The sequence below is a fragment of the Manacus candei genome, unplaced genomic scaffold (assembly GCF_025592945.1).
Source record: "Manacus candei isolate 608988 ecotype Guabito, Panama unplaced genomic scaffold, ASM2559294v1 h1tg000008l, whole genome shotgun sequence".
In the NCBI taxonomy this organism is placed as follows: Eukaryota; Metazoa; Chordata; class Aves; order Passeriformes; family Pipridae; genus Manacus; species Manacus candei.
In genome coordinates this window covers 5171620-5198694 of record NW_026138056.1, presented here as the reverse complement: position 1 = coordinate 5198694, position 27075 = coordinate 5171620, and the positions used below count along the sequence as shown (strand labels likewise).

The 27075-nt window shown below is 39.7% G+C and overlaps 1 protein-coding gene across 1 annotated transcript in view; it reads left to right on the top strand.

Annotated features, from left to right (window-relative positions):
- The first annotated feature begins 2880 nt into the window (after positions 1-2880).
- GNAL (G protein subunit alpha L) overlaps positions 2881-27075 on the top strand; it is a 186927-nt gene continuing 162732 nt past the window's right edge. Inside the window, exon 1 of the mRNA XM_051773599.1 lies at positions 2881-3499. Coding sequence (XP_051629559.1) covers positions 3034-3499 — 466 coding nt within the window. The 5' untranslated portion in view covers positions 2881-3033. The remainder of the gene's footprint in view (positions 3500-27075) is intronic.

The window sequence follows — 27075 nt, the reverse complement described above, 5'->3', positions numbered from 1 at the left end:
ATTTTATTTCAATGTAAGAAATAATTTTTTTAAAGACAGAGCAACCATTCACTAGAACAACGTCCCCAGCACTGGAGGTTTTCAGGATATGGCTAAACAAGGTAACAGGCTACCTTTCCCATGAAAGGTTGGACAAGAGGAACTTTTAAGGATCCCTTCCCCAGAGAACAGTCCTGAGCTGTTCTATGATTTTATGGTTCTAATTTCAGTTACCACAATGAGAATCATAGCTAATAAGTATTACTGAAAAACAAAGCCAGTCATTAAGTTCTGGTTTGGATGACTAACCCTAGAAAATGCTGAACATTTCTCCATGAAAGATTCTCCAAAGAGTATTCAGATCAGAAAACTGCATCATACTGACTTTCTCGCTTGAAATTCTTGAAAATCTCAGTCCATGGTAATCCAGAAGTAGTGATGACTACTGTTCTTCTAGGGAAAGAGAGAAGACAGGCTACTTACTGTTCTTTATGAGAAGTCCGAAGAAAAAAATCATGGAATACTTCTCCCTAAAGATCCAATTTACTCTTGTAGCTCACTGAAGGATCTTTCAATGAACATACTTTATTTGACATTTGATAAGGTAGAGCATCTATATCAGTGTTTGGCAGTTCAAGGATGCTACCTATCCATAGTTGTTAATACACTGGCTGCTATTTCAAAATTATTTATAAAGCCTGCGATTTTACAGAGCATATTCTGCCAGGTCTCTTCTCTAACCCGGAATATATCACTCACCTTCCCTCTTACTCACTGAGCATACATTGTACATGCTCAGGAGCACTTGAATAGAATAAATTTTACCTAATCTGAACTCATTTGGACAGATTATGGCATTTCTTCCACTATTTGAAAAGCAGCTCATGATTCTGCAAATGTTGCTGTATGCATTGAGCTCTATGGATCAGCTTCAACAAACTAGGTATGTGCATTGACATTTGGGCATTAAATCCCTGACTTTCACCACTACTTTGGGTTGGGTTTTTTTTCCATGGTTTTATTGTTTTGTTGGATGAGTAGCGAATTCTCCTATGTGATCCAATTACATTGGAAAGTATACAGCCACTAATCCCAGGATCCTGGCTATTCAGTCCACATTGAACATTCAGATTCTTCTGATCCCAATTCCTGCTCTGTTTTCAGCTGAAAGCTGAAATCTTTCACTCGCAGCCTAGAAGATAGTATATTCCTGTGGTCCATAAAGGCTTCCAGTGAAGGCACAGCAGCGCTGCAGTAGTGGTGAAACATCCTCTGCTATGATGTAACCGCTTACATGTTTTGCAAGAAGATCGCAACCAGTACACTATAGAGTCATGTATGAAAACATACAATAGAAGCAACAGCTGTGGGGTGGTCTTCTTGGAGCTAAGGCATCTGTCCAAATAGTTGGAAAGCATTTTGAAGAGTATAAGTGAACGTCTACAGTGTGCTGGATCCTGCTAACATTTTCTTCGTATATTTCCTTTGTGTGGTGCAATCACAGACAGTTGATGCTTTCAGTTAAAAGGTATATATTTATTTTATGCCTAGGTAGGGTGATGTTTGGGTTTTTTTCCCAGTAAATGTTAACGCACAACTCACTGCTTAGTAAGTACATATTTTACAGGACGTTTGCTAAACCATTTGACATGAATAGATCTGTCACAAAACCAATTCTGTTTCCCATATCCAGAAACTAAAAACCATGCCAAATTTGTCCTAATTTGTTAATTGTAAAGTACAAGAATTGTACCTCCTTCCATTTCATCATACAGCAGTATATAAATAGTGGCATCTATTAATACAATATTGGTCACTGGAAAAAATAGATGACAAAACCAATGACCTAATAAGACAGGTCATTACAGAATCCCATAAATAAAGAGGTCCCTGAATGTGGTCGATGCCACTGAAGTAGGAGACTCTAAATTATGTTAAGGTACACGTCGCTCATAAGAGTGAACACACAACCTGACCTTTGCTTTAAGATTCAGAGACACTGTTTCATCCAGCAGCCACATGCCGCTGAAAAAGGACTGCTGAGCTTATGAAGAACATAGAGATGGATGAAGCAGAAGGAGAGCCTATTTGAGACACGTTCCAAGTAACCTGAATTTGTCCAGGACTTCTCGTGAGAAGGGCTGCCAATGCCCTGGAACCGTCTGACTTCAAGCACCAGCCTTCCTTCCAGAGCCCACAGCAGCACGCTGCTGGAGTACTATTGATGCCAACGCTGCCTGAGACAGCGAGCAAACCCCAACATTGCCTATTATTTTCTCCTACCGTCGCACCCAAAGCCTTCCTCCCACGGCATCCTTAGTCAGCGCGTGGGCGCAGAGCCGCGTGTGTGCGCTCAGGGGCTGGAAGTCAGTCGCGTTGTAGCTGCGAGGATGCCGAGGCTGGCGGGGGCTGCCTCGGCCTCTTCGGGGCCGATGTCACCGTGCGGGTCCCTCTCCGCGAGAGGCCTCCGCCTCGGCTTGTCCCCCAGGGATGCCGGGGGAGAGGATGTCTGTCTGTCAGGGGCTTAACCTCGGGGAGGTGTGCGTGCACCTCCCGGGGCTCACACAGGCGGCACGGCGGCCCTTCCAGAAGGGAGGAAACAAGGAGGGAAGGAAGAAACAAGGAGGGCGGGTGGTGTAGGCAGCGAGGGGGCGAGGATCTCCCAACCAGGGCGCGGAGCGGGAGGTTTGGGAGACCCTCGACCCCCGAGGCGAGGCGGCGGGGAGGGGGCGGAGGGGCGGACGGGGAGGGGGCTGCGAGCGTGTGTGCGCCTGTGTGGGCGCGGGCGCCCCCGCCCTTCCCCCGGCGTTGCTGCGCGGTGGGCTGGCGCTGGGGTATTTACGGTAACGTGGACCCGGCGGTGGCAGCTCGGTCGGTGTCAGGTGATCGGCGCCGAGGAGCCGCCGCCGCCCGGGAGGAAGATGCAAGATGGCCCAGCGGGGCCGTGAGGGGCTCCGCGGCGCCCCTTCCCCGCCCGCCGCCTGCCCGGCCGGCGGGAAGCGCTGAGGCCAGCCCCGCCGCGATACAGCCTGTCCCCGGCGGCGGCACCGAGCCATGGGGCTCTGCTACAGCCTGCGCCCGCGGCTCTTCGGCGACGCCGGCGGCGGCGGCTCCATCTCCAGCGCCGGCGCCGCCTCGGAGCCCGAAGTGCCGGCGGAGCCTCACGCCGCCCCGCAGCCGCAGCCTCTCGGCGTCCCGCTCCGGCCCGGCGGTAAGCCTGGCGGGGAGACGGATGGGCCGCCGCTGCTGCTGCAGAACGGCGGCGGCGGCGGCAACGGGGCGGCCGCCGAGCGGCAGCCGGCGCTGCCCAAGGCCGGCGGCCCCGGCCTGGGCGGCGGGGGAAAGGCGGCGCGGCAGCAGGCGCTGCACCAGCCGCCGGCGCTGCAGAGGACCTGGGAGAAGCTGCGCCTGGAGGAGCGGGAGGCGGAGAAGGAGGCGAGGAAAGTCAGCAAGAGCATCGACCGGGCACTCAAGGAACAGAAGCGGGAGTACAAGCAGACGCACCGCCTGCTGCTGCTCGGTACGTGTGTGTGTATGCGGGGGTGTGCCGGGGCGGGCAGGTGCCCCGCGGGGCTCCCCGGCAGCGCCCCCTCCGCGGCTTCCCCTATTTTCTTTGGGCACCCTCCATCCCTCCTTTGTCTCCCCGCTGCCCTCTCCCTGGCCCGGCCCTGCCCTCCCCGTGGCCGTCCCCGGGCTTTCTCTTAGACAGGTTTACACCTTCTTTTCCTTTCCTCCTCCCCCTCGTCTCTCCTCCTCCCTTCTGGCTCTGGCAGTGGTTTTGCAATGGAGAACGCGATCGGCGCTTGTCCTGCGAGGGCGAGCGGCTCCACCCAGGCCGGCGGGCGGGAGTGATGCGGGAGGGGGAGCGGCGGGGTCTGCCCGGGGACGGGAGCCCTGCCCGGGCCGGGGGCTGCTCCCATCGCCCCCGGGGCGGGAAGTTCGCTCAGAAACATTGACCCAGAGAAAAAAAAAAAAAAACACAGTAGAAAGGAGGAAAAATGGCCATGCACAAGATGTGTGTAGCCTGTGGATGGTCCTACTCTGCTGCGTGTGACCAGGAATGGCTTAGTGAGGAGCGCTACAGTGGGCTTGAGGTTCCTAAATGAGAGGAGTGCTGATGAGCAATAGGCTCCTTATTTAAAGAATCAGCGAGCGGAATAAGGGGAAATAAGCGGGTGTAGGTATGTACATTCCTCAGGCGTCGCCTCAACTACAAGATGTGTTCTTCAGCTGTTGGCTCTCAGATTTTTTTAAGGATGATTTGTCAGCTTTTGTCCCCTCTTCTCTGAGGTGCTACGTGTGGTCTGCTACTGCCACTGCTCTTTCTAAGCATTAGTTAATAGTCCTCTCCAGAGGATTTGTACCAGCTGATACATTTACAGTATGAAAACCACAGGGGTATCTAATACAAGCATCTCATTTCCTGCAGGAAACAGAACAGTCATACTGCAGGGCTTTTTTTTTTTTTGATGGTCTGAGCAGAGGGCTTATTTGGCCTCTTAGCTGTGGTCATAAACCTCTGTTTTCTGTCAGCATGAAAATACTGATTTGCTTTTGAATTAGCTTGCTTTGCGTGTTTTTGTAAAGTTGCGTGGTACAAAGTTTTGGTGCTTATCTATGTGCATTCCAGATTTGGGGTAGTCTTTACATCTTTCTTTATGTTACTGGACTCCTTCATTCCTATTGGTGGTGAAGGGGAGGAGAAAATATGAATACAGCAGCACATAAAAGGTATAAGCAATGTTCGCCAGAACTGTAGTGCTCCACTTCCAAAAATGTACTAGTAGTGTAGGATGCTAGTACAGCCAGTAAAAGGGAAGAGGAAGAAGATGTAATTCTCCATGGAATTAGTAATATTATTTGTAAAATGTCTCTTCTGATTCTTGAACTGTTACAGTAATTAACTTTTAAAAATATGCCTTTTTATATGGAATATTAATAATTTTAATGTTTTTTCCTCCTGTAACATCTCAAAATGTGTTGTGACTAGTATGGCTACAAGAAGGCAGAGATACTGGTTGGTGGCCTTCCTCTAGAGAGCATTGTAGTTGCTCGAACAAAGGGATCCTAACAAATAGATATTATGTGTATTCTATAACATGAGTGGTTGTCATAGTAAACCAGAGCAGTAAACACCTGTTCAGAAACAATGCCATTTGAAAAATAAACCATCTGTGACCCTTGACACCCTGAAAGAAACTCAACACTCTTGAGACTGTCTGTGTTGAATTTTGTATTAAATCTGTATCATAATCAAAAAAGATTCTCTTGATCTCCATATTGCTGGGAGGAAATGTTAGATTATTGTTTCAGCCCTGGCAGATCAGGGCCTGATATAAATGTTTGATTTGGATGTAGGGAGAGCTGCAGGTGCTTTGTGTTGCTGTTTGAAAGAAGTGGAAACGCCGCTCCAGATAAGAGGAAATTATTTAGAACGCGGAAGGGCTTATTTGTCAGAGAAGGAGTAAAGCAAAATTGCATTGCATAAGGCAATCTTTTTCAATCTTTCACAGAGGAAAAGACTTAGGATGTATACAGAGGCCTCTTAGAATAAAGAATATTATCATCCTGATATTTTATAACGTTTCAGGTGGTAAAGAACTGGATCCCTGTCCCTAAGGTCTTCCTGGCAGAGTGAGCCTGAAAAGCATACCTTTGCTAGAGAGAGGAGGAATATTTTTGTAGATCAACATGGAGGAAATGCATAGCAGAGATGAAATGGTGAATGCAGTGACAGCAGAGCACTGTCACAGAGCAAACAAAGTTGAGCAACAGCGTTGGCATGGGCTTTGTGTTTCTTTTTTTAAACACAAGTTTGTAAATAATAGCCTCATATGTGTTTGTCCTTGTATATCTTCTATACTATCTGGGGCAAGTTTAGAGGATATTATTGAAATTTTAGAGAAAAACACAGACTATATTTTAAGATGCTACTACTACATATCAAAAGGGTATGCAAATAAATGCACTAATGTAAGAACACTAAGAATCTCTAGAGTCTAAATAAGTAGTGTATTAGAAGAGAAGCTTCTTTAAATGTTTGAAAACGACCTTTCCTTAAAAGCACACTGATTCTTTTATTCTGTCCAATGCAAACAATCAGCTTTGTGATGAGCTGTGCATGTAAGTTACCAAGATATTATGAAGTCTCAAAGGCTTTTTTTTTCAGTGTATGTTGGTAAATATCTCTCAAAGAGCCTGTTCTTGCCTGTCACAGCTTCCCCCCAACTAATGTCTCGTGCTGCACATGATGTTTTGATCTCTCCTCTAGCCTACATTTGGAAACACTTAATGTGTTTTGTCATAACCAGCAGTTGTGAAAGGGAGGGTGTGTGCAGTAAGTCCTCAAGATCAACTCTGTCTGTGCCTCTCACATTAATAGATGTGTATATATCAGGTGACTGTAAAGGTGATGTAGAGGCTTTACTGCTGCACTGGAATAACAGCAAATGCTGTTTGGGTCTATTTGTTTTTCTTCTGCAAGAAAAAGAATCCACAAAAAATGGAAACCAGCTTTCCACCACAGTTGGCTCTTTCTTGCTTAATGTCCACTTTAAAAAAGTCAGAAATTGTATGATTATTGAAGTGATTATTGTGCACTTGTATTATTTGTGGGGTTTTTATTTCCTTTTCTTTTTGTAAGTGAAAATGTTCACCTGTGCAGAATTTCTAGAATGCTTTTACGAACCCTGAGATGAAGATTATTTTAGGTGTACATATTTGTTGCACAGATTTACAGGAATTGATCATAGTCTTGTAGCTTTGATTTCTGTCTTGTTTTCTGTTTGGTCTTTTTTTCTAGAGAATTGTAGTCACTCTCTTCTACAGGACTGTTTTTAGCTGCTGATTTCCTAGAAACTGTAGAAACACTACAAATCACTTTATCGAAGCAATTTATGTTCCCATTTCCAGCCTCATATTTTAAACTATTTTGTGAGTAACTGTGGTGAAGGGGAATTGGCTTTAAACAAAGTGTTAACCACTGTGGTATAATTAAGGCTCATGTAATGTTGAAGTAAGCCATAGGTAGAATTTTTTTTACTACGTAGCTCTTGTCTTCTAACCTCTGGCTCCTCTTTCTTCCATTTATCCTGACTCTTGGTTGCTGTCCTAAGTTTGGATGACTTTCTCAAGCAGAACACATTATTTTACACTTCCCTGCTAAACTGAAACTGAAAGTGTTCTGGGTAAAAGCTTTTCTATTCAACAGAAACTGAAAGTAATGATGTAGGGATTGAGAGAGGGAAAATGGAGATAGTAATTTTCTTCACTTAAAAGGTACTGTAGCTGCTTACCTGATATTTAAGTATTGACTTGATAGTGAAATTTAGATATATTTGGTGATGTTTATGTACAAAAGTATGTAAAACATATCAGGAAACATAACTCCCCTGAACTGATGGAAATCAAACACAAGGATGCCTTGTCAAGCTTGGGAAAGTGCTAATCAGGAGATTCCAGAAACTCAGAGATGTATAGTAAAAATAATACTCTTTTAGTTTTCCTAACTATACACCTAAGGACTGTTGTCAGAAATAAACTTTGTTGCAAAGAGGGTTTCTGATCTTACAGTGGCTTTTAGACTTTCCCTGTGTCTGCATAAGGCTGTGTGCTTGAGGTGTTTTTCTGTTATCATCAGAGATGATGCCCTCCTTTGTCTGTAAATGAGATTGGCAGATTTAGGATCCCTACAGCCAGGTAGTCTCAACATGGAGATAATGGATATATAATTGGTAGGAACAGATATTTCCAGGACTTTGGAATAATGGGCTGCAAATGCTGACCAATGTAATAAATGGTTTCTATAATCCCCAATCCTTTGCATCATTTGTATTTCTTCCAAAATGCTCTTCTGCTTTGGTTGTAACTTATGGCATCACAAGAAGTGGTATATGCACTCCTCCAGGTGAGGAAACCAGTAGGCAGGAGACACCAGGAAGAGTTTAATTAGTTCTTAACTTGGGAGTTTAAGTGTACTGAAAGCAATCCCTGATTTACAATACTTAGCTTTCCTTTTTCCTGTAAACTAACAACTAACTGCATTTAGCCCGTATTTAGATGTTTTAACTGATTTCCCTTCTTTGGTTGATTTTGCTTGTCTTTAATCACTTAATATTTAAGAAAAAAGAACTATTTTGTTTTTTCCCATGTTAAGTGTAGCAGTGCTGTGAGGCTTTCCCTACTGTGCAAGGATGGGTTCTGCAGCTGCTACTTAGATAGTATGAACTGTCAACTAGTAGGCAAGTTTTGTATATCAGTGTGTATTCCACAAATACTTACTGTAATATAGTGTCTTAATTAAGCAAACTATGCTGAGATGTTCTTTGTCATTTTAAGGTCCCATTACCGTTTGTAACTTATTGACTGCAGAAATTTTAAAGAGTATGTAAAACTCCTAGATTTGAATATTTGTTTTCCCTTTCTCCATGCCTTTCCCCCCCAGTTTAGAAGAAATACAGTTTGAAACAGTATTCCCATGCTCATCTCTTTCCACTGCTCAACACACACATGATTTTATTCTTTTTTTCATTTTATTTTCTTTGACTCAGTGAAACTACAAATTTAGGGAAATACTTACTGGTGGGGTTTTTTTCCTAAAGTCATGGCTTCCTTCAACTTACTTTTTCAATTCGGGTACCATTTGAGTTTAGAAAGTTGAATTAATTTTTTTAAAAAATTACTCTTTTTAATCCAGCAGCCTGTCTGAGCTGTGGCAGAAACCTGGCCTGCCCTCTGCCTACCAAGTTTAGCTTATTTTATAGTTAAACCTGTTCTAGAAATATTTTCCTTTTGCTGAATGGTGTGGAAATGGTTCTTCTCCATGGATTTTTAATAGTAGTAGAGAAACAAAATGGTGCAAATAAGATAAGAGCTTTTGCTTACCCCCTTTATAGAAGGAGTAGCAACTTCTGAGTTACCATTTTGCGTTGGAGAAGTCTTGACAATACCTTTCAGGGTTTTCTTAAATTTTGTGTGGTTTGGATCTCTTGTAGTGGCCAATAAGAGGCTCTTCTTAAAGTAGATGCTTGATGGGTTGAACAGATTAGTAAAACAAAGCACAGAGTGGGAGTTACTCAGCCTGTTGGCTGGTGCCACAGTCCAAAAAAGTCCTTAAGTGGCCTTCTTTGAAGGTATAATCTATTTTTAGAAATGGAAATGTATGTCAGTAGTTATTACTTAGTGTATTCTTAATAAAATCAACCTTTTGTAGGTACTTAGAATAGGTTGGTTATGGTTAAGATTTGCAGCCTTGCGTAGTTCTTCAACCCTGTGAGATCCATGTTGGGCTACAGTCATCAACACAGGTTTCACTTCATGGGTAGAAGCTTTGTCTTACTGTGCCATTACTTACAACTGTCTGACACAAGTGTTCTGAGTGGGTTTTTTTTAATACTTGGGATGTTTTCTTTTGACTGATAATAAATCAATAAGGTGTTGTGGTTTGTTTGTTTGCTTTTTAAATACCCAGGAAGGGAGGATCTGGAAGAAAGGCAGCTTCGTACCTGGCCTGTGCACATCATATTTATGCCTTTTCCAAGAACAGATGAACATGTTCAGTACACTGACTAGCAGTATTTCATATTATCCCTGTAGCACTGTGTAGCTGTGTGTGAAACTCCAGTGTCTTGTGGTTTGTCTGCACATGAATATTGAAGAAAAGTATGAGAACTTAAAGCCTTGCTGAATAAGCTGTACGAAGAAGGACACACAAGTCTCACACTTGCTGCTTGGGACAAGAATAAGTAAAAGCTACTTAGGAAGATAAAAAAATACAAGAAAAAAGCTGCCAATTAATGTCTGTAACATAAGGCATAAGGTCAATCACCTGTAGTGGAAGATCTTAGTTGATAAGATCTCTTTGAAGTCAAACTTGAATTGCTTCCTCATAATCTGGTATTTTCCATTTGTTTGTTTTTAAACTTAAATTTGAAGAATTATAAATTTCACTTATATTAAAAGTAATGTCAGGTTTAAGAATAATAAATTATTCTTGCTGAAAATACCGTTCATGGAGTAAGTCAGTCTTGCTGTTATCTTTATTTTAGAGAAGAATTTACATCATGTGGGAACAACATGCATTTTGGAGCTTAAAAACTGTTTTAAAAGCAGAAGGCCTTTGTTTTCTGAAGTATTTAAAATAAAAAGAAAAAAATTGAAAAGTCTTTCACTTTTTCTATGATAGGCAATACAATTTTGACAGTTTCTTTTAAGAAGACTTCATTCCTTTAAGGGGCAAAAAGGAAGCTCTTTTCAGCAATCAACTCAACCAAATTGTCTGGTTGGTCTTCAGTAAAAGAGGACATTGCTTCTCTAATTTGAGTTAGTGCATGCAATGGAGATAAGTAGCAGGCTTAAAAACATCTGTAATAAAAGTCTGACAATAAACTGAGTTCTCACTCTCTGTGGGTATCATTTCCTCACCCCCATCCTCTCTTCTTTTAATTTGAAAATACATACTTTTTGACACGTGTAATATATTCTGTATTTAATTTGCCATATATAGATTAAAATGGATAGAAAGAGTTGTATTTTTCCACCATGAAGAATGAAAGCTGTGTTAAACTGCTGGAAGTGTGGATGAACATGGATCCTTAGTATTAGGTGCAAGTGTAATTTATAACTTATTCACAACAGTTTTCAATAAAAGATTGTTGCTGGAGACATTACCAACTCTGTTATGCTACAGTTCTTTTTGGAAAATTGGTCATTCTGCATCTTGATGAAAATGTAGATGCACTTCATGGTGTAAGGCTGTGCCTTCTTCGTAATCATCTTTATTTTTCTGAATGCCTTACATCACAGAATATGCTGAGCTGGAAGAGATCCACAAGGATCATCAAGTCCAACTCTCAACCCTGCACAGGATAGCCCCAAGAGTCACACCATGTGCCTGAGAGTACCATCCAAATGCTTCTTGAATTCTGTCAGGCTTGGTGCTGTGACCACTGCCCTGGGGAGCCTGTTCCAGCCACTGGATGAAGAACCTTTTTCTAATATCCATCATAAACTTCCCCTGATACAACTTCAGGCCCTTCCCTTGCTTTCTGACATTGGTCACCACAGAGAAGGGATCAGTGCCTGCCCCTCCTCTTCCTCTCATGATGAAGTTGTAGACTGCAATGAGTTCTCCCCTCAGTCTCCTCTTCTCCAGGCTGAACAGACCTCAGCTGCTCCTCATACAGCTTCCCCTCAAGGCACTTCACCATCTTTGTTGCTCTCCTTTGGAAACTCTCTAATAACTTAATATCTTTCTTTTATTGCGGAGGACTAAGCTACAACAAAAGCAAGTTGCTCTTTTTTCTTGGGTGAGAGCACTTATTCCTAGTTCACAGGTTTGAATTAATTTTATGTTAACCGTAGAATCACTTTCTATACCAAATGATATTTTTTCAGAGCGAGGTGCACACGTGTCTCTGTATGCCCACAGATGACCACCAACATTCTTGTAAAATGTAGCTGATTGCTCAGAGGAGTCCGAGTGAGTTAAACAAACCTTCAAAAGGATGTGGTTGGATTATGTCCTAGCATATCTCATAGGCTTAAATCTTCATAAGAACAGGGCAAGTGTAATGGATTCTGTAACAAGATTGCGTTTTTTCATCCTTTGACTCACTGGACATTTGAATTACAAAATAGACTTGTGGTGTTATCTGCTGCCTGTTCTGAGCTTCCTGTACTTGTCTAATTCACTGTCTAGGAGAGATATGAACAAGATATTAAGCACTTCTAACATGTACCAGCCTTTGCAAAGAAAATATTTCTTTTTTTATATTCTTATACAAATTATAAACCTAAGATGCTGAAGAATATAATAATTTGTATAAAAGACATATGCAGAAATAACTAGTTCATAATCTGAAAAGATATGAACTTAAAGAGTTTGATGAGAGGTTTTTTGGGTTTGGTTTATTGTTTACATTTTTTAAGTTAAAATTTAATTTTAATTTAGTTAAAAAAAAATCCTCCTTTCCTTTCTAAGTAGCAAGATGCTGTGGAAGGTATTTATATCTCATAATGTGTCCATTTTCCCCCAGTCATTTAATTACCTAATGTTAAAAACTGAACAAATTAAGAAGTCCTTGATGTGTATGAGACAAAGTTTTTCTGCTTCAGCTATGCCTAAAAATCTCATGGTATACCACAAGTATGCTACTGTTATGTGTGATGCTGTGCAACCTAGTTATTTACAAACAAGCAGGAAAACTGCATGAGGGATAGGCTATAACTTAAGATGACTTCCATATCCTTTTATTCACTGTGTTTACTGACTTGTGAGCATGGCTTAATGCAGAAGAGTAACTGTTAAAACTGTTTTGCTTTTATCCCTTGAAAATATTTCCATGAAGGAAATCAGATGGGAACGACAGGATAATAATTCTGGTTTAGATTGAGTAGTTGATCTTCCTTTGATTTTACAATTCAAATGAAAAGCAGAAATCTCATTCTTTAGAGTATTTTCTTACTCTTGGGATATGGTGAGGGGAGCAAAAAAACCTAACTCAACCAACAAACCACCCATCTTTCCTGTAAATTCTCATGGCTTTGGTGTGTTTAGCAGAACTGTACTTCAAGGTAATATTAATCTGGATTGTCTTTATAGATGAAATAGCACTGAGAGGGGAACACAACTTTCTGGCCCTTAGAGAAAGACTGGATAACAAACTGCATTTAAATAACTACCATGCATTGTTTCTTTTAGTAAATACATTTTTCTTCTTAATTTGGGGGATATTTTGAACAGCTTTACACTTTCTGTGATTTTTTGGTTCTCTGAAGCATTTATTTTCTCTTAATGAAAGACAATACAGAAGCAGTAGGGTTGAGCGTGATGTTTCCATCATCTTGCTTTCAGATCAGGGGCAGTAGCAGTCCCCCTACCATGGGGTTCCAGGTGCAGCCAGAGTGTATAATGCTGTTATTCCAAATTCTATTGCTGCTTCTTCAGGTTTTCCTATTCTACTCAATATCTGGATTCATGCGCTTGTTTGTTCAGTAGTGTATTTTTTTTTGATAGGGAAACTACGGTAATTATTGGGGGGCAACATATTCACTCCAGGAGCCTTCCACTTCTTAACTTGATATCTAGAGGTGAGGATGTTGACTCAGCAGAGGAGGGAGGGAAAAGAACAAAAGAACTGCCTACAGTGGTGTTTGGCTTGTGATATGCAGAACTCTCTTCTGTCAGGGGATTCTGGCTCTGGGTGTATTTCCGCTATGTCTTTGAACTACCAGAGGTGGAAGGAAAACTGTTTCATGGAAAAGCTGAAGTGGAGAGAATAATTTTTTTGATACTTGAAGTTGCTCATCATTTAATGCAGAAGGGATCACCTGAAGAGCAATTGACTCCAAATCAACTCCCATTTGGCAGTAGTCCTTGTCTAATTAAAGCAGATTCACAGATATGTGATCTATCTGCCAGAGACTGAATAATGCTTTCTAATATGTCAGGAAAAGCTAAAGCAAAGCAGTAAAAGGTCAAACAGCATTTCAGATGTGTTACAGAAGGATTTGGACGGTGGGCAGGGAAGACGGGACTGTCTTTCATGCTACTTCACACTATGCACAAGTATCACTGCTGGTGTTCCTAGTCCAGCATTTTCAGGAAAAGGAAATAGGGGCTCTGACGCTCAGAAATAGAATGATCAGATGTTTCACACTTGGTCTCTCTCCCTATACAATACTTAAGAACAGGTTCTTACCTTGTTCTGCTCCAGGGGGGGACCATTCATCTTAATACCACAGTTTCTGTGGTACTGGTTTTTGTGCATTGGTTGTATGAGCAATGACACAATCTGCCAAGGTTCTGCAGCACCTCCTCTCATAGCACATGTAGATTGTGTGCAGGACAAAACAAATACATAAACTTTTCAAGCCTGAACAGCGTAACATTAGTACATCCTACTATGTTGACTGCCACTGAAATGTAACCTTTTCTTAGTGACAGTATTTCTCTTAATACAAAGATGGCTCAACAAGTATGAGAATGAAAGTTTTCTTTTTTTTTTTTTTACCCTCCTACCTTTACTCTTAAAAATAAGAACTTCTCTGCTATTTTGAGACTGTTGTTTTTTTGCTTTTTCTCCCCTCTGTATCTGTATCCTGATAGCCTGATAAAAGGATAATTAGATAATCTGATAAAAGAGTAATTAGAAATTTAAATTAACTGTCTGTTCACATGATGTGCAAAGAAATGCTAAATTAATCTCTTGTAATCTTGTGTCGGACAAAAGCAATTTGATGATACTACTGAATGCCACATAAATAAATAGACAACAACTTTTGAGTTCAGTCCTTTATCCCCTAATGCAAATCTCTCTAAAGTTAGAGTGATAAAGACTTTGGTATTGGTAGCTGCTTCATTAGCATGAGGTAAGTAATCAAACAACAGAGCAGACTTCAGGAATTTATGAATGATTAGGCTGAAAGTCCAGAAGTGACTAGTAAGACTTTTCCATTTGACTGTCTGTGTAACCAAGAAATTTAACTTCCTCGTAGTCTCTGTGCTCTAAATTAATAAGTTGCTTGAATTTTAACATATTACACTACTACTTCATACAAAGTGTTCAAGCAGTGGTATTTTTTGGGACCCTAGTATAGAATAGGACATGCACTGTCCCACCAACCAACTTCATCTTTTGCTGGGTTGGAATTCGTACTACACTGGCTTTCTCCGGCTTGTTTGTAACTATAACTCAGTTATTCCATTCCTTGAAAGAAAACAGTCTGGAAAATATTCCTTAAAAGCTAAATGTGTTCACCACCTATTGCTTTTGTCTGCCTGTTTTTCCAGCATGTCAGAAGTGGGCAGTACCTGCTTTTAATGGTGTTTTTATTAGTATTTATTTTCTGGAGGAATTATTTTTTGGCCTCATTCATCAGACAGTTCATAATATTATATATCCAAGTCTTTCTGAAACTGGCAAATAAAAACCTTTGTACTCTGCCTCTGCTGATTCCAGAGATACGACCTAACAGTGGCTCCTTGAAGAATATTATTTCACTGTACCATGCTTATCAGAGTTGCTGTTCTGCAAAGTTGATGCTCATCCACACTTCAGTCTTTTGATAAGCTACCATATTCACAGTGGTGTCTTTAATCAGTGACTTAAAGTTTACTGTAACTAGTTGATGATTCACAATTAGTTCTTGAAAACCATCTCTTATCTGATTCCCAGTTCATTTAGACTCTGTTGTATCAATCATTTGTAGAATAACATCAGGCATACATGTGCTGCTTATTTATAATATCAAATGTCCTATATTGACATAAACCTTCAACTTAATCAACTGTGTTTGGTATCAATATCCCTCAAATATTTACTTTTAATTAGGCAAATAACTTATTACTGATTCATTGACTTTAGATAGCAGATACCAGTCCTGTGCTTGGAACATGATTTTTCTCAAGCTGTGTGTAATTTAAAAAATGGGATATCATACCTGAAAAAAACTTTATTTTCCAAAGCCCTTCGGTTATTTCATGGTGTAACAGTAAATGTGATTGACATTCTTTATGCTGTTATCTGTGGTGATTTGCAGAACATACCTGGATCTTTGCTGTAAGGAGTTCTATAAATATTAAGAAAAGAACTGTTTAGATCACATTGTGAAGAAAGAGGGCCAGAATCTCTGTTTAAAGAGTTAACTTGTGTTGACACACAGGGCAGTATTTTCTGTTACTGTTTTAATGTAAAGAATGTAACCTGACATTTCTGGGTGAATGTTTTTATTAAAGAATGAGGCTGCTTAATCATGTCTTGATCTAGCATGGTGTACAAGAACATGGTACTGTCGTGATTTCTTGCAAAAAAAATTTTTTTATTAACTTGAAATACTTCAGAAACAGCAGTATTTTACTTGGTCCTTTTCATCCCTGTGTAGTCTGGTTTTAGGGTAGTTGAAACTGTCCACTTCTCTCTCCTTTTCTTAAAAAAGAAACAAGCCGCTTCTTTAAATTGATAGTTTCAACAAGCTGGAAATGCTTTATCAAAATCAAATATTAGGCCAGTTGAATATTTACTGCTACTACAGTCCAGCACAGGAGAAAAAAAGAGTATCTTATGATGTTGGGGGGTTTTTTGGTTTTATGTTTTTACTGGCTGTGATCCAAAAGTGTCTTCTGTACTGTGTTAGATCTTACAGGCAGTGGATTGGACCTTTTATGAACTCTGGCTTTCAAATCAGCTGACTCTTGTTACTTTTTGCCTTCTTTGTTTATGGCAGGAAAGTTACTTATCATTCAGGTTTTGAAACAATCTTAACCATGAAAGAGTCCAACTCAAAATGTAAAACTCTTAAATCCAAACACTTAATAAATTAACACTTATTTGGGTCACCTCTTTGGTGGCTTTTTATTTTTATATAGCAGTTAGGAAGGATAACATCTGTTACAAAAATTGCTTATTTTCAGAATTGTTATATATGTTACATGTTGGAAATCAGCTCTTATTCTAACCTTTTACTAACATAAAGGAAGAATTCTTACCTTCATAGTCCTCTTCTTTATTAATAGGTATTTGACTGAAGAATTAAGTCTCTGTGAATGCATTGCAGTATTCTTGTTCTTGAACTCATTTGAAATGTGCACTAACAATTATCTCAATTTATAAAATACTGGACTGAGTCTGTCATCCCATCATAAACAGTATGTTTTTTTTATTCTGAGGTGTATACATTTTTTTTTCAGTCTGTCAGATGGCTTGGAAAATCTTTCTTGACCCCCATCTGAGGTTGACAGTGTATTTAACATTTCAAAGGATAGCCGTTCCTCTCTGGGTGTTCTGATAAATGCTCTAACTGGAACCAGGTCTTCTAGTATTTTAATTAACTCTCCACACAGGGATCCTTCCTGTGGAGAAAATATGCATTTTCCTTTAAAAGCATTTCCAAAATAGATTGCAAGCATAAACTGTTGTGCTGATTTAAAAGTAAACCGGTGGGAGAAATGAACCCAACTCAAGAGAGATTACAGGTCAGAGTTGCAATTTACTAAAAAGGTTACAATAAATACAATGATACAGAGAAAACTGGTCTAACCCCCAAAGACAGCACCCTGGGACAAGACCAGAAGAGTGTTCCTTAGCCCCTGTGCTGAGGACCACGTGGACCCCCTCGGTGCAAAGAAAAAGGAAGGGAAACCTGTTGGTCTGGATGATGGTCATAGTTCTGTTGTAGTAATGATCACAGTCCTGTCAACAGTGGCACTTGCAGTCCTGCTGAAATTCTGGTCCTCCTCTCAATCCAACGAGTGGTACCAGAAGTCCCAAACCCCGAAGTTTATATATGCTCAAGTTCAGGTGGGAATACCCAGTACCTGCCCCAGGGCAGGGAGTTTCGCAATGGGCGATTCAACTCTGTGAGTCATGGGATATTTTTGGAATCTTTGATGGTCTAGGTCATTGTAGCCACCTATTATGCCAGTCCAAGATGGCTGGGTATGAAAGTGTTAATGCCTTTCTGGGGGGGAGTTATCACAGCTGAGTCATTGGTGTGGAAACAGAAGAATGCTCTAGTGCCTCCAGGGTTTTTTTTAACACCCGTCTTATAGCCTGAGGTGTCAGGTGTGCCCTGGGCAGCTGCTGCAAACAATCTGTTTATTAACAGTCCATCAGAAATGACATAGAGGGTGTAGAATACACAGTTTTGGTTATACCCACATAGTAATAAACTGGTTCCAGCCCCTGTAACTAGGACAACTGTGAAGGAGAAAAAATAACTTTTAAGTGTAGGAGCAGTTGTGTTACTGAATTTGCTGTAGTATATAAAGGTCTGAAGTTCTAACTCGGTGTAGCGTGCAAGTATGTAAAATACATGCTTACACTGACAGCATAGTAAGTCTTGCTGTGACTGCAGGAATCTCAAATGTGAACTTAATTCTGCAGTGTCATCATTCTGGAATTTACTGCTCAAATTGGGAGAGGGAGCTGAGGACCAGAGGAATGGCAGAAAATTATCTTCTTGAATGTCTGATTTTTCAGCTTGATTATGGTACAGGTCATCAAAAGTGCTTAAAAAGTTCTGAGTGATTTTGTCTTCTACCAGCTTCACTTGGAGTCAGATGGTCAGCATCAACAAAGACTTACATGCAGAAGTGTTGTGTTGCATAGTCTGAATATATCAGTTCCTTCAAGAACAATATACTTTTTTTTGTTTTAACCATGTTTGTTCCTGGTTCAGTCCTTGGATATGCATTTAAATGATGGTAATAATTCATTTGTTTATTTTATTTGAGTTAATTTTATATTTTTAAGGGCACTTTTATTCTGAGCCTTAAAACTGAAAATGCAGTTTCTTTCATGAAGCCTATGAAATGGAGTGTGCAACCCCTGACTCAACAGCAGGATGCTGAAAAAATTAAGGTAGACTCAAAGCAGCAGGCTACTTAAAATATTGACAAACACTTACTTGTTTGTTTTCTTAGTTTTCACTTCTGATCATAATTGTCCACTGGTATTCATCATGGAAAACTTTAGGCTGAGAGGTTAAAACATAATAAAGTCAGCTAAATAGTGTCATACAATGAAAGTCATTAGGAAGACTCAACAATAACAATCAGTAGTGTATGATTGTTCCAACTATAGTCAAACTGTCAAATACATATGCAAAAGTTAGGCAATGCCAGTATGAAGGGTATCTGTCCAAACTTTGGGACATATGCTTTATTGCTTTATTTCAACATGTGTTATGTTGTATTTGATTAAATGACTGTCTGTGCTTCCTTTCTCCATTCCTCATAAGTCTATGCCTACCTTACAGTATATACAGTATAGAATAAATAAGAGCAAATGAATGACATGTTGACTGCATGTCATCCTTTCTTTTTCTTTTTTTGTTGTGGAATAATTCTTGCATTGTATACAGAAGTCTTTAGGGTCTTGTATGGATTTTTCCAAGGTGAGAACCACTTATATGGTTCCTCTTTTTCAGATGGAAAATCTAAGTAAAGTGGATCATGCTCAAATATACATATCATCTAATTTTCAATTATTAGTTTCAATTATTAGTTTAGATGTCTACAGGCTGGCCTACTTCTAAAATTCTTTTAGAGAGCTGTTACAATAAGGTACTGCCTTTGGTGTCCAAATTATTATGTTAATATTTATTAGAATTTCTGAAAACTTCTTCTCAAATTAAATAATATTGAGAGTGGGGAAACGTAACCATAAAGCTGCAGCTGTATGGCCTCCTCTGATGGCTGTGCATCCAAGATGTGAAAACTCAACTGTGAAGAAACTGAACTTTCTGATACTAGTTTTATATCCCAGTGCCAGCCCAATGATCTAGACCTCTTAGATACTGGTCAGACAGGTTCCCCATTTTCACAGCACAAGAATGTCTTCAAGTTTTAAAAGTATACTGTTCCTGGCTTTCTTGTATGTGACATCCATTTCTAGTCCAGTGAAAAATGGTGACTTGTAGCAGCTGTTGATATCTCTTTGTCTCACTTCAGAGAAGCATGAGATGCAGTATAGTGGAAGGTGTCTTGGCAGCAGCATGCCATGTTGGGATAACTGCCTCATGTTGTAAAAATTATCAGACTACATTGCTGCTGCAGATTTTGAGAACTGAAAAGTCTCCATCTGACCAGCTTTGGGAGCGAGAGGATAAATGAAGAGTAATGAGAGGCCCTTATTGCACCAAGCAAAGGTCTCTGACAGATGGACAGTCATGTTCCTGTGAGAGAAAATTTTGTCCCTGCTCCTTGCTGCTAATGCATGATGAGAGTGCATGGGCAAAAAGGAAGAAACAGCTTGTTCTTGCAGTCAGTAGTCTGATTTACCCCAAGCTGAAGCAGACTACTAGGTAGTGAATTGGACGTTACTGGGATTTTCTTGTATGGTCAAACTCCTCCATAATACTTACTGCTTTGATTTACCACCTCTGGTGATAGAACTGTTCATGTAGTGGTACAATTTTTAGTGTAGAGTTTCTGTATAATTATTAGGTTTCACTTTTTTCCTTAAAAAATGTGTGATTGTAAAAAACACATGACTTCAGAAATATTTCTGTGAGCAGTATAAGTAATTGAATGTGTCATCAGTGGGCTTGATAACAGTGTAGACTGGAAATCCTGCATTCTTTTATTGGAACAAACTGGGGTCCAAATCTCATTCAAAACAAGATGCATTTTTATCTTATTATTTTAGATCACACATCTATTCTGTTGCTCAGTGCTTGTCTTCTATCTGTGGTACTATGCCAGAACTAATGAATCCTGTGGGATCTTATTTAAACTGAGGTCAGTATTGGATAAACCATGTCAATAATTCAGAAATAACTGAATCACACACTGTTGTAACTTCTGGGTATTGCTGGTTGCTCTAAAAAAACCAGAGGAATTATGAATAAAGTCCAATGACTTGTCTACAAATATGGAATAAATTTAGACAGAATTTGAGTGATTATCTAAGCAGGTGTGTAGCCTAAAAGAAGCTAGGACATGAACTGCAACTGGAGTGTAAGACCTGCATCATAATACTTGAGGTGCCAAAAGACTTCTGTAGTAGCACTCAAAAAGCTTTTTCCACCTGTATTACCAATTACCTGCTAGGTCAGATGTGAAGAACGGTGCTGCTGGATATAAAGTCACTTGTCTATGTGACCTGCTGTGCAGTCAGATGTGCAGTGAAGCAAACTTCTCTGTGGCAAAAAAAAGACATATGGTTCCTGTTTCTTAAAGAAAACTGTAACAGCCTCTTTGCTGTGTCAAATGTCTTTCTTTACATCAGTTTCACCAGTTTGAAGGTACCATTGTATCATCTCTATTTGCTCTTTTTACTCACCATTTGCTTTGCACTGAATGAAGCAGGATTCTGTAGCTAAACTGCCATGCCTTATCCCACAGCATAATTAAAACTGTTAATGCTATCTTTGCAATTTGGTGAATTGAAGGTAAACTTGAAAAGAAAACTTGTGTTAATTTTATTATAAAGGCAGCGTGGAATTTTGGTTTTTTTAAACGTGGGATGTGCATGGTGGTTAATTTCAGGATCAGCTCATAAAATACCATATTCTGATGAAACCTGTGAACAACAGAGAGGCTGGTCTGACATTTTCATAATGATAACCATTGTTTTTATTTCACATTGAAGTAATTTCTCAGCTTCCTGATGGTTCTTTAATAAAGAGTTGCGACCTTCACGTGGCTTAGTGGATGTTCTTTATCAGTTTCCCCATCTTGCCTATGAATGGGAATATGCCGAAGTCGGCTTCTGTTTATGGTTGTTTATTTTTCAGGCCCATGTATTTTCAGTCATCTTCTGCCAGATGTAAGTTAAAATTTCTGCAAGACATTTTCCCTACTAACAGTAGGGAGTAGTTCCTTTTGGAAGGCCAAATGAAAAAGAGCACTTTGATGGAGTGAGGTGCACTGGATTGGCACTCATGCATCACACCATGTTACAGTAGATGCAGATGATATGCTGTGGTTTTCCCCCAGAAAAGCAGATGCAATACTGATAGATCCCAGAATGTGAAGGCATATGTCTAGAGCCTTATATTTGATGGTATTTCACTATGTAATACTCACATATTGACTGTTAACTCCTTAAAATGATTCTTGAGCTATTCTGTGACAATATATGAGGAAGATTGCTTCTTCTGTCAACAGCTCAAGGCACAGATAAACCTGTTGCCACCAACACAGTAATTGCAAAGACCAGTGTGAATAGTCTCTGTGAAGATGTATTCTACAGGTTGCATTCAGGATTTGTAGTTCAACAGTGATAACTGGTCAACTGTAGACATGGAAACCACAATTCTGAAGATATTTGCCAAAGTTTATTACAGCTCGTTATTTACTTTTCTTCAGTTTCCAACTCCCACCATGCACCCCTCCAGTTTATACCACATTTGGGATGAAATGCATACACTTCTCTATTGATTGTGAAATTACATTAGATGTTTGGCTAGCAAATAACAGCCATGCAATTCACTTATTTCCTTCCTGTCTCACAGTTTCTCCAAATTGCCCATTTTTCAGCAACGCGTTTTAAGGAGAATCTTCTCTGCTTAAAGATAAATACTGAAAACATTGAGAGCTTTAAAGTCGGTTCATGTACCCTTCATGTTTTCTGCAACTGCTGTTTCTGAAGCCATATGGGAAGGAAGGAAAATTGGTGACTGTCGTTGACTTAGTGGAAATCGTTGGAGTGGTGGCAGTATCTAATGATATTCAGATTTATAACTGCCTTACTCCATTTTTTGTAAAGCAGTAAGTCTAACCAACTTTGTCTTCTTAGACAAGATTGGTGTTCATTCAAGGTGCACCAGATTCCTCCTTTGCAAGCTGTTCACCTTTATGCCATGAGCCTTCCTCTGATTTTTGGGTTGCTGAATGCATCAGACATATAGGTGAGATCAGCTTTACTCATCTAGAAAATTAGTTGATCAAGCAAACAGACCCTTTTGCTGACTGGTGCCTGAGCTTCCCCTCTGATATCCTGATTTGGTCCTCATACCATCACAAACAATGGAATTCGCTGAAGGAATTATCCATGCTTTAGAGATGGAGAGATTCCCATCCACAAAACTGTATGTTGCAATAAATCTCTTAGCCAGGATGTGGTAGATGTGATGCTAAAATCACATTACTTTTCAAGACACGTGGCTTTGTATGTGCGATGCCTTATACCTCTCATTGCCCTGGCGGAAAAGGAGGAAGCATAGAGGTTAGGTAGTTTCTGATGTGACTGGTCTGTGGGTTCAGTGGATTTTTCTCCTGTTAATTGTTCATCAAACTGTGAAACAATCTTGTCAGTTTTCAATGGCTACACTCTCTTTTGGGTAGGGAGCTCACTTAAGTGGTTTTGTTATGCAGAAATTATTATCTTGGGAAGAAATGAAGCTTCACACTGGCTTCCTTAGGCATTCAAAGGCCACACAAAACACTGTGTGTTCACTTTCTCCTCTACTTGTCACCTCTCTTAGTCATTGTTTCTCCCTGTCTGTACATCTGCTTTGCTTTGCTTTGTGCTTTGAGGAAAGCATGAGTACAAGTGTTCCTATAGGTTTCTCCTCTTTGAGATATACTATTGTGCATTTACAGTACTGGTGTGCATATTAACTGCATACATCATTAATAATGAATAAATAATAAACTTGCGGGTCTTCAGTGTGATGGGGGATATTCCTAACTTCATGAAATCTCCCTAGAGAATTTTCTTTGAACATTGTTTTTGCCTTAAATTTTGACACAGAAATAACTCGAACTGAAAAAGGGATGTCAAGTTTTGAGAGAAAAAGTAAAGCTGAGAAACTTTTCCATTTTTTGATGCAAAAGGGGTAGCATATTATAACTGATATTCAAATACAGATATTTAAGGGGATGTCATGTTTCCCTAAAGATGTTGGAAAAGCAGCGGTCTACCTTGGTATTGTTATGAGTGAATGAATATTGTCATTACACGTTTTTTCTCTTCGGGGGACAATACATCCTTGATTACTACAGTTTTGTGTATATATCAACCTACCAGCACTATGATGCATGCTTGTTCTGCTACCAAAAGTCTGTCCACTCTGATAATCCATAAAATTACCAGTGCATTGATGTTCTGATTTAAAAAAATAAGATGTGGTTGTCCTGTTACATTTTGAGAAAATCAAATAATTGATTACTTGAGACTTTTTTTTGTTGTTGTAAATTTGTGAATAGATTTGTTTATCAAAACAGCATGCATGGCATTTAATGGTGTGGTGTTAATCAAGTAGTGCTACTGTCACTAGGTATACTGGACTCTTTACCAAAATTTTTATGGTTGTGTGGACTAGTAAGAAGATTAGAAGGGGGCCTTTTTTTCAATAAGACTTGGATGCATAAATACTGTGTAAATGTGGCAGGAGGGATGAGAGCAGTGTGGAATCTCAGCTGTCTACTCTCAGCAGAGGACATCTTTGCTGATTTGGAGAGTTTCCCTGCTTGACTTGTCACTGACTTCTCCTTACTGTCACCTTTTCAAGGCTTCCAGAGGGGACAAGGAGCAATAGTCTGGAAGGGGGTAACAAACCCCAAAGTGGGACTGACCACAGAAGGGTTTGCAATTGAATGGTACTCTTCATCAGGTGTTCTTGAGGAATTCCTGTATTCTTTGCATTTAGTCTTTGATCCTCGTGGTGGCAGCACATACCAAGAGAAAGGGAGCCAGCCTACTGCAGCTGATTTGAGTTTTTTACACTTAAAAAGAATGTGCTCGTACTTAACATTTTTAGCTTTTGTTTCCGGTGGGGCAGCTCAAAAACAGAAGGTCAGAGCTTCATCATCTGCGACGTCAGTTCGTATGAACTGCTGAGAGCCATTTAGTTGGGAGAAATATTTCCTCTCCTCCTCTCCAACCTCACACCAGCAGGTAAGGGTAGCATTCATGAAGGTCCTCAGCTATTGAGAAAACTTACGTGGCAGGGTTAGAGTTTCAGTTGTCTAAAATGTTATCCAAAGACTACTGTAGTTGTTGAATGGAGAGATTTTTTGTTAACCACAGCACGGGTGCCAGGACTCTGTTGTTACAGGTACTGCACTGCGGTGCCATCAGGTTTCCTAAATTTGCATACAAAGTCAGGATCTGAAGTACACCAGTTGGAAGCAGGAACGCAGCAGCAGCCTGAATGAGCAATAGAGGTGTAACTGTTGTCAAATTCATAGGTCAGGCATCCAGTGAAACTTATCAACACAAGGCAAAGAAAGAAATACTGGATGTTAGTAATAAGGTACTGGCAACCCAATAACTGAAAAGAGCAATCACTAATACATTGAAAAGTTGGCTGCAGATTTAATACTGTGCTAATTAAAGAAGGTAGGTGGAACTACCTTTTGGTATCTGAAACAGCCTTTTCCAAAGTAGCATCACTTGGCTTGATCATAGGCAGTCAAATTTCTTGCATTAGTCTTATTTGTTTATCTGTGAGTGAATAGTTATTTCAGGGTAATAGTGTTGGTTTGTAAGCCAGCACAGACATGAGTTCACTTCATGTTATCTACCTGACCTCAGAATCACACATCAGTTTCTTGAGATCTGACCAAAGTTGCCAGTTATTTGCCCTGTCTTCTGTGTTTCGTTGGCATACTGTGAAGCTCTCATCATATATCAAACTGAAGCTGATACTGTTGAAGTTCAGAAAATACTAAGAAGAAGGAAATAACATAGGAAAGGAGACAGCAGTTTATATGGAAAATGGGTAAATGTAGGCTATACACACTTTTTGCAGGACTGCTTCTGGTATCTGAGCTTAATTTGTTTCAAACTAGTTCAGGTGTCCCTCACTCAAGTAAAGATGAAAATACACTTTGTCTGCACTGTATTCCAGTTAGAAGAGTCAAGAAGTGGGAGATGGATAAGAAATATTTATATGAGGTTATTTCCTGTATTTTAGAAGTGAGGTAAAAGGCCAATTTATTGTCTCTACCTTCCTGAGCTGCTTAGGATAGAATGCATTTAAAAAGCAATAGAAATTGAAAGGATAAACCACTGTGCCTCTAGACATCTGCTTCTTTATCTTTGAGTCTTTATTTTAGTTGTTTGAAATCTTTTTTCAAATAAATTTGAGAGCTCAAGATGGAAATCTCTGCAGAACTAGTTATAGGACCAGGATAAACTGTTACTGTATGAGAATCAAGAGTAGCATTTTTCACTTCTCATTCCATAAACAGCTTTAAAATACTACTAGTAAAAAAACAAATATCTTTTTCATATTTTCATATTGGTCCTACAAGGACCATCAAGTGCAACTCAACTAAAACAGGAGCATACTTTCTAATATGAGATAACTTGTGTATGAGCTCAAGTTGATGCATCCTGAAGAGGACGGGCTGATGTGTGCAGCTTTTCATTTGCAGTCATGGAAGTTTAAGATGTCAGCCAGCAATTCTCCAGAAAATCACAGTGTTAGATCTTAAAACTACAGTGTTATTCAACAACTGGTAGATCTCCTTGCTTTTTTTATAATACTTATTTTGCTTTCTTGCCACTGTCTTGTTCAAGGAAATTTTTTAAGCTCAATAACCCTGTTTTATGTTGTTAAATGTGGTAGATTTATGAACTTCCATTCCTCAAATCACTACTCGTGTTGTAAGTGTTAATGATGGGATTGCCCTTTCATGTAAATATAAATAAATACAGTTGACTGACCTTCACTGCTGAAAAAACACTATTTGATGCAGTGTGGTTATGGAACAGAGGTCAAATAAAGTACTCTTTCTTTCTTGGTCACTGAGATGGATATTCTTTTCCTTTGTTTGTCCTGTTAATTACACAGAGTAAAACAAGTTTGTGGAAAGAGAACTTACATTAGACCAGTCAGTATAATTGGAAGTGGGCAAACTGGTGTGTACATAAAGTTTTGTGTGTTTTATGGTCAGAGCATATGTATTGCAAAAGCTGAACCACCTTTAAAGAATGCATGAGTGTGGATGGTTTTTTCTGTGTGATCAGATAAGGAGGAATTATTTGATATTGGGATTTTTTTTTATTGTTGTTTGTGCATATTGTTTGTTTTGCTTTTTTTTTTTTCCTGAGAGTTTTGAAAAAGTACGGTTCTGCCTGCAGGGCAGCCTAGGTGTATATTCAAGAACACATCTGGTAATAGAAAATGCCCTGAGCAAGGACTGTGTGACATTAAGTGTCCTAGACTGAAAATTCAGTGGGAAAATTACAAGATGTAGGAATTCAGAAAAGTAAGTATTTCTTGAATTTTGGGAGAATTGACTTCTCTGTAAAGCAGGTTGGTACATATACTGAAATGGGTTACTTGCTGTGTAGAAGAGGCTGTTGCTGTGTAGTTGGGAGAGAAGGGAATGCTTGTGGATTCATTAAAGCTAGGCCAGCAGTCTGTGCATTTATCAAAAAGTGGTGGTTTTAATGTGTGTTTGATGTTGCATGAAAAATTGAAAATTGCAGAAAATAAGATGTAATTGTTGCAGTCACTTATAGGTACTTGTGTCTATATAGTCTTTGGAAATTGTATGGTTTCTGCAGATGGGCCATAGCACTTCAACCTTTTATATGAAATTACATACTTAGTTGACTACCTTACATCAAAATGTGACTTTATAGCCCTTTGATACTTTTATTTTAAGACTGTGCAACATACGAAACTGCTAATTGT